We start from the raw sequence: 14,415 nt of genomic DNA, 5'->3' as shown, positions 1-14,415 counted from the left end.
ATTTCAGTCAAAATTACATGGATAATCTTCATTGAAGTTTCAAATTCTTAGGAAAATAAGAAGAAGAAAGAAGAATATATAAACAATGTTACAATGCTATAATTTAGATTAATTCACAATGTTATTATCAATACCAATACATATTGCCATACATGACATCAAAACCCATCTAATTTTATTAAATTTAATTTGAAATATTATTTTGCGAGTTGGAAATCTAGTTATTAAAAATGAATTTGAAAAAGCGATTAGATCTCCAATGTGTAAATTAGAACGTGTGTTTTATCACGCTTCTTGAAAGTGATATTATGATTTTAAGCTCCATGCTGTATAAACAAGAGTGAGTTGGCTTTTGGTCTGCAAGTCAAGATCTGGATTTTATCACATAAATAGATTTTGAATTTTTCGTTCGAGGCCCATACTCTTCCAAACGTTTTTGTGAGCTACAGGTGCTTGTATTGAAGCCTTGCTTACCTGAAGGGATCTTGTCTTGAGAATACAATTATAGGCTGTCTCAATCCGGGCAGTTCAAGGGTAACTGTCCACTGGAATCGTATTCAATCAATCCGTTCGGCCCTTGGATCGGACGAATCTGCCGGCCGTTAATTCGGCCGAATATGGTCGTCCATTGGAACCGTTTACGTCAGTCCAGTTCAGTAGTTGGCTGGTTGCCAATTATTGTATTAACTACTATCATAGCCATCAAAATCTTTCATAAACAATGATTATATTGAGATTTTGAAAATTGAATAAATTAATATCCACTAAATTAGTTATTCATTACAATAATCTTACCTTCAGATCATATTTTTCAGCAATCTCCACAGATTCCTTTGAACATCACGACGATGATATCCTTTATCTCGCATATCCCACAATGGAACATGCTCTTAAACCAAACTTATCAACTTTTCATCGACAATAGTTACAATTTTATAAAACAGAACAACTTCAAAAAACAAAAACAAACAAGCCTGTGAAACAATTTTAGGTTAGGAACACTTTGTTGTCTCTGCTCGACTAGTTAGTTCGGCCGGATAGAGCCGTAAATCCCATTCAATTCGGATCGAAAAATTGATCGGCCGGAGACGGCCGTACACGGCCGTATGGACCTGTTGCAATGGACGATCTTTTTCTTTGTTGGGGGATCGTTCGGACGAGTTCGGTAGTTTTTGGCCGATGCTAGTTCGGACGAAAACGGTTCTAGTGGACGACCCACCTTAACGTACATAATTGTATTTTCGGGATTTGGATTTTTGTAGCGAAAGGTGGGGTTTTGATCAATCATCTTGTAGAAGTTTTTTTATACATATTTTTAAATTAACGTCGAGAGTGATTTTTTTATCCGGACCCTGAGGTGCAGGCCAAAGGACAATAAGGTACAGTTTTAGATAATAGGTTTCTTGTACAGTTTTCAGTCCCAAAAATTAATTTAATAATTTTGTTTTTCTAAACCTGAGCGACCATAGATTAGCCAAGCGAGTGGCCCCAATTATTGGTTATTAAATTCATATCAATCTCATATCAATTCATATCAATATTTTAAAACTAGTATTCTTGTTTATTTATAATAAAAATAATAATTGTTAAGTAATACTGTTCTTTTTGATTATCAATCACACCCACCAAAACAATTAGCTTCTATCTTTCTATCTCACCATTACGTCCATTACAATATTAATATATTATAAATACTAATTGTTATTATCAATTAAAAATGTTATAATGTTACCTAACGAATTAGGTATTGTTTCGCAGGGAGATGTTGCAAATGAAGTTGAAACAGAACAAGTGGTCGAAGATACAGGTGTATCTTCCTACGACAGCCCACGAATAACTTCATTTGTGCAAATGAGAGGCTCCATTCCAGCGCATTGGAGTCAAGACATCAGTAAAATGGTTCCCAAACCGGCCATCATCTTTGATTTGAGTGATCCATATTCTGAGACAGCAGGTAGATTTCCGTTGTTCTATAAAACTACCACTGAAACTACTGATAAGCAATCAATATTTTTTAATGAAAATAAGCTCATTGAGATAGTTTATCGATAGTTATTTGAACTAAACCCATATCGCAACCATTAAGTGTTCGAATGAGACAGTGAGCTATGCCAAGCAACTTCGAGTTACATGTGACATGTAGCAAATCAGTAAATCAGTATGTAGTCAAATGCTTAAGACCGTGCTCCACAGTATTTTCTCAGTTTGCTGCATGCAAATATGTATAACCTCCAGTATGTATAGTGATATTCATTTCGAACTGTAAGCATTCTTTCTTAATAACATCAATGCTTCTTATCCATCCAATTCTGTCAGTTTGAAGTGAATAGCTAGAGCAATGATAATGCTTTTTTTGATAGATTATGGTTGTTGCAGGTGCTCATTTCAATAACCTTCTATATCGTTATGGATCACCTATAATAATTTTGAATCTTGTTAAGAAAAGAGAAAAAAAGAAACACGAGTCTCAATTGAGTGAAGAATTCAGTTCTTCAGTTCGTTATTTGAATAAATTTCTGCCAGTCGACCATTGCATTCAATACGTCAGCTTTGATATGGCACGTATGAATAAAGGGTGAGTAAAAATACAATATACATTATTTCAATTAATCACTGTCATGATAATTCAATGGATGAGATAAAATTCAAGTAAGTTGATGCCCAATTATTATGCATTCAGTTTGTGCGTGGGTTATCGAAGGATGATGAGATATAAGAGGACTTTCTAACTCGTCTTTATTTTCAACTCGTATTTATTAGTTCGATAGCATGATTCGAGGGCATGATTAGGTCGATAGAGAGAGACTTCCGATACCCTACAACGGTAAGAACACTTTTCACCTCATTATTTCGGAGCCACCTAGAATATGCATTGGTGATTTGGAATAGGGAACTATTCAGATTGGCAATAAAAGATTGGCATTAGGTTCAGTGAATAGACAATGTACTACAAAACTCAAATTTAATAAGAAATCTTGACAAGTCATTCAATTCATTAAAAACATATTAGTCAATAAAGCAACTCAATACTGAAACATCAGAAAACAATTAAAATGTTGTAGATAAAAATCAATATCAAATGTACAGCCAGTGAGTTTAGAATTATTGTCAATGGTAATCTTAGAAGAATTATGCAATATGAAACTTATCATCTATAAACTGAGCTAACTGACATAGATAAAAAATGAGAATGAGCAAGATTTTCAGATCCACTACTTATTAGACTACAAACTGATCTTAAACATAATATTGACATCAAATTTAATTGTTACGAATAATATAACATGTATTTTACCCGGCATTTCGGCTGAATAATTCCCTTTTAAGGTGAGAAACCTTTCTAACTGAAAGAAGAAATAATACCTTTCAGACCCATTGCTGAGTCAGCCAAAATTCATAGCTTCTGTTCTTATTAAAGGCAATTGGCGCAGGTTATAATAGTAGTGATGAGTATAATAAAAATCATGTTGCTTACTAACAAAAACAGAAATCAGATCAATCGATGAGAAAAATTTTGTGACTGTACAAGAGTTTCCTTTATTCGGGTAAACATTTGCAATAATAAGAGTTTTGAATGCTCAACTATGAGAATTACCGTATAAGAGAGCAATTATTCCAGAGTACCTTTCAAGCTGATTTTTTGGACCTGCTAGGGGAGGCATTCAAAGTTGCTCATCAATTGAGACCATACATTTCCATTTGTACCTTGACTTCTTATTGATTGATAATTTCTGGGTATTATACATGGATTCATTGATTTCTTGAAAGCAGCTGGCTATCATTATATTGCATTTATAAAATAATATTACAAGAATAAGAAATTGTTGACGTGATAAAAGTGAGGCGTTTGAGCTGGTTGTGACACGTTGAGAATATATATAAAATTTGCGTAAGCATACTCATTCAGTCACTTGGCGCCATGTGGTGGAACGGGTTGGCTGTAAGGGGTAATGTGGAGGGCTACTACTATTATTATTATTATATTTTCCACTGACAACTAGCTTCTTAAAATAATTACAAGAATGAAATAAGGTCATCGTTAATCTGGATTCCTACATATCATTATCAGTGAAAGTGACCGGCACATTGAAAATATAATTGCAATTAGTTGTAAATGGATTACTCGCACTCAGCCCGCCCGAGCGGATATGAATAGTCCCATTATAACTTATGGGAATAATATTGTCACTGTACGGGACACGTTCACTGACACTGATATGTAAGAATCCAGCAATAGTGTGTGTGCATGAAACAATGATGAACGATTCAACTATATTCAGAAGCAAAAAGTTTGATGAAGTTTGATTCCGTGTTGTAAGATACGTTTTATGTTATTCTTAGTAGTAGTTGAGCAGTCGTAGAGTGAACATCGTGTGAATATCATTTTCATTGTTGGTCGTAGTCTTTAGTTCAGTCAGCAAAATTTTGCGTGAGTGTACAACATTTTCGTTAGTGAAATAGTATTCGTTAGTGATTCGTGAAACTGGGTCAACGCTCGGAACGGTGATTTCTATATGAAATGGGATCACCAGAAAAACTATCACAATTTTTAGCATCGGAGTTTGAAGAAAGTGAAAATATAAATAACTCAGGACAAATGGAGTCGAGTGAAGAAAGTGAAAATATTATAAATAATTCAGGACAAATGGAGTCGAGTGATAAATATAATGAACTTGAGAAATTACAATTATCTTTCAAGGTGTGGGGCTCAAAACTATTTGAGAAGAGAAAAATATCGAAGGCCGACTACGAGTATTTTCTGAAACTGTGTTTTGAATTGAAAATCATGGCACGAAAAACCAGTGAGAGCAGTGAAGTGGCAGCTGACAAAACGAGGATAGATGTGAGACTCAGCAAGATTGAGGAAAAAATAGAGAAGCTAACATCAAACTTCTCAATTCCAACACCAATCTAGAATAAGCCAACCTACGCCGAAACGGTTTAACTACCCAAGAAGAAGGAAGAAAAGAAGCCAGGAGTTACTGCCGAGAAGATGAGTGAACAGAGGAGCAGACCAATACCCAAGGAAAAAACTGTTTTGATTAAACCGAAGAACATCCAGGGCACAGAGACAGAAATAAGTGACAACCTGAAAAAAATTGTGAAAAAAACTGTTTCCAATGAGAACTCATTGAAAAAAAAGCGATCAATGTGCGGGGTGGGGGAGTGCTTCTAGTGATGGACTCTAGTGTGGACAAAAATAAAATTTTTGGTGAGTCTACACTAAGAAATGCTGAATAGCCAAGTGAATTAAATGTGGTAAGTGAGCCACATAAAATACGACCTAAATTAGTAATTTATAATGTCCCTGCCGAGCTGAGTAAGGAAGAATTAGTCAACGAAGTTTATAATAGGAATCTGCAAGATTCAATGCAGATCGAGCAATTCAAAAATTCATTCAAGCCAATTTTCAAGATTGGTCCAAAAGACAAAAATCAGGTTAATTGGGTGGTGGAATGTGTAGCAGATATAAGGAACAGACTCAAAAATATGAGGAAAGTATATATAGATTGGTCTTCGAGCAACGTTAAGGACTATGTGTCTGTTAGTAGATGCTTCCGCTGCCAAGGATTAAATCATATTGGCCGTCACTGTAATCAGCAACAAAACACATGCAGCCACTGTGCGCAAACTGGTCATGAAATCAAGGCATGTCCAAATAAAAACAAGAAAGAAGTATGTGCTAATTGCAAAAAACAAAAAATCCATCAAACCACAAAGTTAGTGACAAAAGCTGTCCAGAATATGAAAAAGCATTGAGGAAACTAGTTGAAAAGACCGACTATGGGTATTAAAAACTTTTTTCATAATACCGTGCAACGCTTCAGTAAACAAAAAGTTTCTATTGTAGCACAAAATAATATGAATAATACCTCTAGTAGAAATATATGTGAGATGCTTAACAAATTGAAAAATTTCAATATGACTGTAAAAACCCCAAAAAGTAGAACTATGTAGAGAATATGTAGATTTCTTTTACATGAAAGAAGGGCAACAGCATGCTGTTATCTAAGGGACACTCAAAATTTTTAAAATGCCCGAAAATTGATCTGAATGAATGGCAACAACTTACTAACACTGAAGCAGAGTATATAAAAGTCGTCTCTGGAAAATCTAATTGTCAAGTATTTGCATACTTTTTTGCATGAAGACAATTTTTCAAAAGAAACATCAGTTTTATAATTTGAATTGGATTTCTGGGGTCTGTTTTTTCGTGGAAATTATTTTTACGATACACGAGTTCTAACATTTAACATTTTTCAGGCTATAGTTCAAGATGTTCACTTTGTAAAAATTTTTTGTTATTTTACTGTGTAATACTCTTCTATCACTAGGCCTACATCATTACAAGCATTAAAATGGTACTTTTTACAGAAAAGAAGCAAATGTGATGGGGAAGCTAGCTGATATAGCGAGAAATGCAATTTTCAAGACTGGCATTTATCAAAGCTACAATAGGCCTGATGGTTTTGCGATAGGGCGCAGCAATAATCTGCAGACGGGAATAATTCGGGTGAACTGCGTCGACTGCCTTGATCGCACCAATACGGCCCAGTTTGCTCTGGGAAAGTGTGCTCTAGGTTTCCAGGTAAAATGCACCCTATTCCTAGCGCATCACGAGAAGGCCTCTGGATGCCATTTGAAAATCATTGCCAACAATGGAAACCAAAAGCCTTCTCGTGATGTTTTGTATATACAAAATATTTGACGTCAAACCTGAACTTATTTGGATTAGTCTATTCCTATGAAGGCCATTATTTTGCACCACTTATGTTCAACGATATGACAATAGCTTTAGGAATACATGAAAATTTTGTTGCTTTGATTATAATGGGTCGGTTGAATAAAAGCTAGCAATTGCTAGTTTGTTCCTTTTCCTTGTATATTATCCTTGAAATGAAAAAATTCAAAAACCTTATATTCAGGGACCGGCATATTAATCTGACGATTTTGTAGTAATTGTTATGTTTGAACCACTGTCATTGAAAAGGCGGGAATGTTGTACATCGACTGATCTATTCTTGCCATTTCAGTAGCCAGTATGTCGTGGTCAAGTGAACATCATGCGATTGTGATTGAAGCTTATTTTAAAAATAATGACTCAGTCATTTCAACATAGCGTTTATGTCGCAGACATTTCAATAATTTAAATCGACACGCACCTGTTCCCAGTAGGAATACGATGTTGTTGTGGCTAAAGAATTTCAGGAACACGTTGTCTGCATTCAAATTTATTTTGTCAAATTGAAAACAATACAATGAAGACTATGAATCATAAAAATAATGGACAAGCAAGAAATACATAATAAGATTCCAATAACACATAAACTCTTTGTGAAATTTGTCTAAGCAAAAGAGTGGACTGTATAAAGGGGTGAATTTGTAGGTTATGAAATTTAGTAAAGTAATCAGAGACTAACAAAATCCACATATAAATTTGAAAGGAGGAAAGATCCAGTGTGCTTACATAATATGTATTGAATGAAAGCAAATTGTCATGTACAGCAAATGGTAACTCAGGATTGAGATTGAAATAAAAAATACCAAATGAAAGGTTGAATATAATCACAAATTTAATTAAAATGTTCAAATTGAAAAGTGCTCAAGTAACAAATACAAGAGTAATAAGAAATTGAATGTAATTAAATCATGAGATCAAGTGGGTGCTTTATAGATAACCAAAATAATTGAATGAGTTTGAGACTATTTAAACTTTTAGAAATCAAAATGAAAATACATTAATATGGGAATTAATAATTGAAAAACAAATAACAATTATTCAAAATGAAGGTTAGCCTACTATTGTCAATTTTAACAACTGAAAGGATACAATCACCAATGGAAGATGAAAGCTAAAAAAATTAATGGAAAACACTCAATTAGAAAATTTACTGAATATTGAGATAATATTGAATATAAGATTCACAAATAGTTTGAGACAAGTCTGGGAAGGTAGAGCAAATGTACTTTAATCAAAATATCCAATTTAGAAGAGATAGCACAAGATCTATAACCAAAGTGGATATTTTGCTACAGTTGATGTGATGTGAAAATATCAATAATGTTAAATATAGGAGTTAGCTCAGAAAGTTTGAAGTAACAGCAGATGGAGACAAGCACCAGCGTGTCCACGCAGGTGGTGCGGATCAGGAAGAGAACCTCATACCAAGATTCTGGAGACCAGTAGGAATCCAGGACGACTCTAGGCTGACAACAGTGAACCCCTCACTGTTCTAAGAAACCGATGAAACTCCGACGAGGACACTCCAAAGGCGATGGCGAGATTGAATCTGAACGTATGGTAGTAGTGTTACCAGATACAAGATGATGTGAAGGAAGAAGTTGATTCTTCAATGAGTAGCATTGCAAAAGATCCAAATTGCAAGCTAGATGCGAGATCCAAAACATAAGATGAATTTGGATTGAACACTGAATGAATGAAGAAGTTTCAACACTGCAGGAAAGTTTCATGTACACTGCAAGCTGTGACGCACATGATAACTTGGAATGAAGATAAAACAAAAACTAATGAATCAATTTTGAAACGGTGAACGGTGAGATGTATAGCGCAGATTGATTTGTCGAAATCAATGCTAACAGTGACCATACTTCCTAGAAATACTTGAAGTTTTGAAGAAACGTATGGGAACTTCGAAGAGTTAGTGCACAAGAGAGGAACAATGCTGGAAGAACGAAGCAACGTTTTAGGCTCGGAAACAAAAAAGCAAATGACTGCGTGACTCAAAAATACTGTTAACACATAACTGAACGATCACACTAATAAAATGAGAGACAATCAATTTGTAAAATATAATTGAAAATGATTACAAAAAGTGAATATGGATTATTTAACTATAAAAATATCTAAAAGACAAAATTGACACAAAAACGAATCTACAAGCGGCCATGAAATCTCGACGGCGATGCAAAAGGCAGTGAGTTGCAGATATTAAAAACAGCTGATAGAAAAACTTCGTCTATAAACCTAAAAACAAAATAAATAGGTAACCTAAAAAATGGAAAACGGTAAGTGAGATTTAACACTCTTGTTTGTGCGCTGGCATAGGTACATAGTACTAAACTGATAGAGCTTGTAAGGGAAAATGTAAAACACTTTTATGTTAACAAAAATGTTAGATAAATGTTAGAGAGAGAGGAGAAGAAGAAGAAGGGAAGAGAAAGACTGATGAAAAGCGAAAGGAGAAAGAGAAAGAAAAGAAAAATTGAAAAGTATATATAGGTACAGAAGTTTTCAATTACTACAAGATATTATTGAATTCACCCTGCAATTCTATCCAATCCTCTATTACTTGCAAAGTTGACTTTGAGATCCTGTTTATGAGAAAATTTTCCGGTATACATTTGATTAATTTATAGCATATATGATCAAATTGCCTCCTACACACAGTTAGGTCCGTTCGTGGTACAGGAAAAATGGTAGGCGAACGAAAACTGTACTTTTTTACATGAGCTGTAAACAGATTTCTATTTTTATTCAGATACACAATTAAATTCTTTACAAAAATTTTTCTAATTTTAACTACTTTAAAAACGAAACAAACAGGATGAAAACGAACCGTGAGAACGCCTGAAAAACGCCTGAGTAGCTGTTACACGGTCTCCACGACGTTCAGCAGCGAAACATGCTGTTGCGCTAGCCATTTCTGATCGAAGTGTACGACGAATTCTTCATTCCGACATAAAATTCCATCAGTGCAACAATTTAATGCAAATTATTGGGCACATTGTAAAGCCGCTTGTGAGATCATTCTCGAAAACGTCCATCAAGGATGCCGTTATTCTTTCAAGTGATGAGCAACATTTTCATTTTTGGGATTTGTGAATAAACAAAATTACCGTTATTGAGCAGCCAATAATCCACAGAACTGAAGAGAGTCATTCAACGAGAAATTGAAGCAATTCCACAAGTGATGTTTGAGCGAGCAATGGCAAATTTTAGAATTAGGTTAAGTGAGTGTGTGAAAAGTAACGCAATCATCTGAATGACATAATCTACAAATAAAAAACTTTGTGAGTAATATATGTAATTCACTATAAATTGCAAAATTCGATCTTTAATTTGATATATTATATGATTTAATAGTACGAAACACACTTTAGTTATTATCCCTCAAAAATCGTCAGGTTTTTATGCCGGGCCCTGTATAATATACGTCGACACGCAATTCAAAATGAACATACCTGTCAAATTTGATTAAAATCTATTGCCGCGTTTCGCCGTAAATTTGGAACATACGTACATAAATAAATAATATAAATTAAAACAGGAAACACTCGACATAGAATAATATATTAAAAACACTTAGAAACTTACATTATTGTTTGGAAATTTTCGAGGAGCTGTGCCCTATTCTTCACCCAAGTAGGGAGTGCTCCCTAAAGTGTTTTTAATCTATCTATGTCGTGTGTTTCCTGTTTTAATTTATATTATAAAACTTCAAAGTGTTTTCTGTTATGTGCTACATAAATATATATATATATATATATATATATATATATATATATATATATATATATATATATATATATATATATATATAAAGATAAATACGAAACCGACGACTTGAATCTCAGGCTCAACTCACACTCACGCGACTCTGTTATGTGCTACATAAATAAATACATATACAGGGTGATTCTTAATTATGGTAAAATAATTTAATACGTGATAGTAGAGGTAAAAATTAGAAAAAAGTTCTTATAAACATATATCCATAAACGCTTCATTATCGAGCTAAACAGGGTGAAAGATTTCGCCCGGAATTCAGTTCCTCTGGTGAAATACACCGATACTGAATTGTTTGGGGACTAGTTTTTGATAAACTTATGCTGGATTAATATGGAAAAATATCTGAAAAATTGAATAAAGCTAGTCTGGAAGCTGTAGTGTGAGTAGTTTTTGAGAAAAAAATTGAAATATGCAAAAAATCTAAGTAGAAAAACGCAGACTTCTACGTTTGATGCCCAATAACTTTCTTTAATGAACAGTAAACAAATAATTTTTGGCAATAAAAATTGTAGAGAATTTAATTCTGAAAAGAATTATGTAAGTTGTGTAAACTAAATTTAAATAAAAGTTGAATAAAATGTATTCTTATGTAGTACATTACACCACGAAAATTTGCTGTTTTATGAGGAGAGAACTAATAACTCATAGGTTGTAGCTGATTGCAAATAAAACATGGATTTAAAGAACTGTTTTCAGATTATTAGTATTGTCGATACGTCAATACAATCAGCCATGGGCCGTTTTCATACCGATATCTCGCCGACACGACATGACAGGACAGACTGAATTTACTCTGATGAACAGTATTAGAGGAGGCTGTGATATTTATCACTGCATGAGGTCTACTGTTCACAAAACTACTAGCAGCTGAGATGTTATTTAAGAGATGTTATTTAAAACACCTTTACTTAGTTATTGACCGATCGAAGTGAGGTCTAAGATTCAAGTCGACGGTTTTGCATTTCTATTTATGTTTGTATGTCTTCATGTATATATGTACTGTATGTTTGTTCCACTTTTACGGCGAAATTATGGCAATAGATTCTCATGAAAAACCGTGAATACGCCGAATTAGGACAGAATTTTCTCTGATGGACAGTAAAAGAGGAGGCTATGGCTTATAAATGCGTGAGGTCTATTGTTCACAGAACAACTAGTAATATTCTCTCACCATATCTGTATCTTTGATTATGGATAAGTTCTAAACGCTATAAACGGTGTTTTTAATCAAAGTCTGTACTGAACTATAATTAATAAAGAAATAATTTTATAGTACATTTTTTCAAAACTTTTCATACAAACAAATACTTACACTTACTTATATAGGCAATGAATGCTCAAAAAAGGGTATAGAGAGCAAATTTTGGAAGACAATTTTTGACCCCGCAGTTCTGTTTAGGGTAGTAAGGAGGTAGTCATATCAAAAGTCCCCCCCCCCCACTCCTACTCCTTGGGCTAAGGGGGTGGGGGCATGGAAGAAAGAAGCCCTCCAAATTCCTTAGTCAATATTGATCTATTGAGGAGATTCACACTCAACATTAAAGCTGCTCCAATAGTTGTAGGCAAAAGCATACAAGTGTGTAATTATACATTAGTGCGGGCGCAAATGTCATTCCGTGGTCATTTTTGAGTAACAGCCATGGAAGATGTCTCAATTTCTTCGTTAGGTCTAGCATAATAAAGATCGTGATGATGATAAGTCGAGATCACAGACAAACACCTCGGAAACAAGATGGCCGCCAAAATTTTCAGGGTGTTGCTATATCGCTTGTATTTCAATAACCGTTCAAGATATTCAACGGTTTTTTTAGACGAAAATATTTTTAAAATCTTCCTCTACAATTTTTGTTCTATAAAATTTTCCACTAAAACGCATATTTGTTTATAACCTTCAAAAGCCCAAAAAACTTTTTTTATAAATTTGTTCAAATTTCAATCCATTATAACTTTTTCAGTGCAAGAGATACAGAGAAATTTTAAATCTATGAAATTTAGAGCGTTTTTTCAACTTTGAAACTATATATCTTTATGCGCTATACGTCGAAGAATGGGTTCTCCAGCGCCCTCCAAAGAAAACCCTGCATGATTTCTGGTGCGTTTTTCCATATGCATGAGGTAACAAGCTAGAACCATAAAAACTATTTTTTCATGACTACTTCAAGATAGAGACTTTCAAATGGTCTCAATCTCTTCGTTACAACAAGACAAGAAAGAATATTGATGATGGAAACAACGAAAATATTCGAAATCATTGAAAAATACAAGATGGCGGTCATTATTGACAGATCAGTATTGTGCGAGAGCTCGTAGCGATAGGTTGTGTAGCCGTTTAGTCTAGTGTAGTGTAGAAAAGTACTCTTTAATGAGTGTAGAAATACTCTTTAATTAGAACAAATTCGCGACGGATAATTTTTTTCGAATATCTATGCAAGCGAAGCAGAAATTGGTCGATTGTGCTTTCAACGAGGCCGTTTTTGTGCAACCGCGTTCGCACGCGTGCGCGAGTGCTATTCGAGTGTTTCGGACAATATGTTTCGATAAACGCGAATGATGTCGGATAAACAACTAATCCGTCCACCCAAATTCTTTGCGTCAGAGTTTGAAGAAGAAGAAGAAGAAGAAGAAGTAGATACTGTGCCTATGAAAATGGAGGAGTCATCTAATGCTGCTGATTGCTCATCAATTGCTGTAGATTGTTCACCAGATAAGTACATTAGAATTAACAAACTCAAATCAGCAACAGAGCAGATCCTATATAATACTTGGAAGGAGACTGAGTTGAAGTGGAAGAAATCTGAGGAAGAAAAACAACAGTTAATCAAGAGAATTGAAAATCTTGAAGCTTTGTGTTCAGGAAGTAGTGCGTCACACAAATCTACGGATAATCGAGAAAAATCATCTTCAAACCATGTTATATACGAAACCGATGACGACACTCTAGCAGAAGAAACTGAGTGGGTTAGAGCTCGCAATAAGCGATCATCAAAGAAGAGGAAGCTCTTGAGTTCCCCTCCGATTGATTCATCCCGTCATGAGATTCAAAAGCAGTCAGATGTTGCTCAACATGGATCATCGGTTGCAGAAAAGTTGCCAGCTAAGAGCAAAAAGATTCCACCCCTTCCACCAGTGATAGTGGAAAACGTAAAATCTTTTCAGAAATTATATGAGGAGATAACAAAATTTGCCAGTAAGGAATCTTTCAGTTTCAAAGTATTGACTGGAAATTCATTGAAAATTAATTTTCAGTCAGAAAAAGATTTCAGAGAAGCAACAAAATGGTTGAATGAAACAAAATACCCATGGTACTCGTATGAGAACAAACAAACGAGACCAATAGAGTGATGGCCAAGAAACTGCATATAGCACTTGCCAACCAGAAAGCATAGTTGCTGACCTCAAAAATAGAGGATTCAAGATAATGAATGAAGCACCTCCTCCATCACAAATCCGAACAAAAGCTACTCTGAAGCCGTGTCTTCAAAGAAGAAGGAAACACAACAAGAAAGTATGAGTGGTATCCTAAACATCATCTTGGAGAAGCTTATAAAACAGGAGTCGATGTTGACTGTATTTGAGCAAATACTAAGTGAAATAGAAATAAACCAAAGTCATTCAATCTCTAAGAAGAAATGAACCAGCAATTGAGAATAATGACATGGAATGCCAATGGCCTTCAACAGAGACAAGCAGAATTAATTGCAGTACTTCAAATTAAGAAAATAGATATATGTTTAATCTCTGAGACTCACTTCACAACCCAGTCATACCTGAGATTCAGAGGCTACAAGTTGTATCATACTTTTCATCCCCAAAATAAAGCTAGAAGTGGAAGTGAAATAATAATCAGAGAGGGTCTGAAGAATTATGAAAACTCACCTATTCAA

The 14,415-nt window shown here is 34.5% G+C and overlaps 1 protein-coding gene across 1 annotated transcript in view; it reads left to right on the top strand.

The window, feature by feature from the left end:
• LOC111057159 (polyphosphoinositide phosphatase) overlaps positions 1-14,415 on the top strand; it is a 99,868-nt gene that overhangs the window by 47,474 nt on the left and 37,979 nt on the right. The window contains exons 7-9 of the mRNA XM_039429406.1: positions 1,759-1,954; positions 2,377-2,575; positions 6,376-6,589. Of these exons, the coding sequence (XP_039285340.1) occupies positions 1,759-1,954; positions 2,377-2,575; positions 6,376-6,589 (609 nt within the window). The remainder of the gene's footprint in view (positions 1-1,758; positions 1,955-2,376; positions 2,576-6,375; positions 6,590-14,415) is intronic.

This window comes from Nilaparvata lugens, chromosome 1, assembly GCF_014356525.2.
Source record: "Nilaparvata lugens isolate BPH chromosome 1, ASM1435652v1, whole genome shotgun sequence".
In the NCBI taxonomy this organism is placed as follows: Eukaryota; Metazoa; Arthropoda; class Insecta; order Hemiptera; family Delphacidae; genus Nilaparvata; species Nilaparvata lugens.
This window is presented reverse-complemented; position numbering and strand designations above follow the sequence as displayed.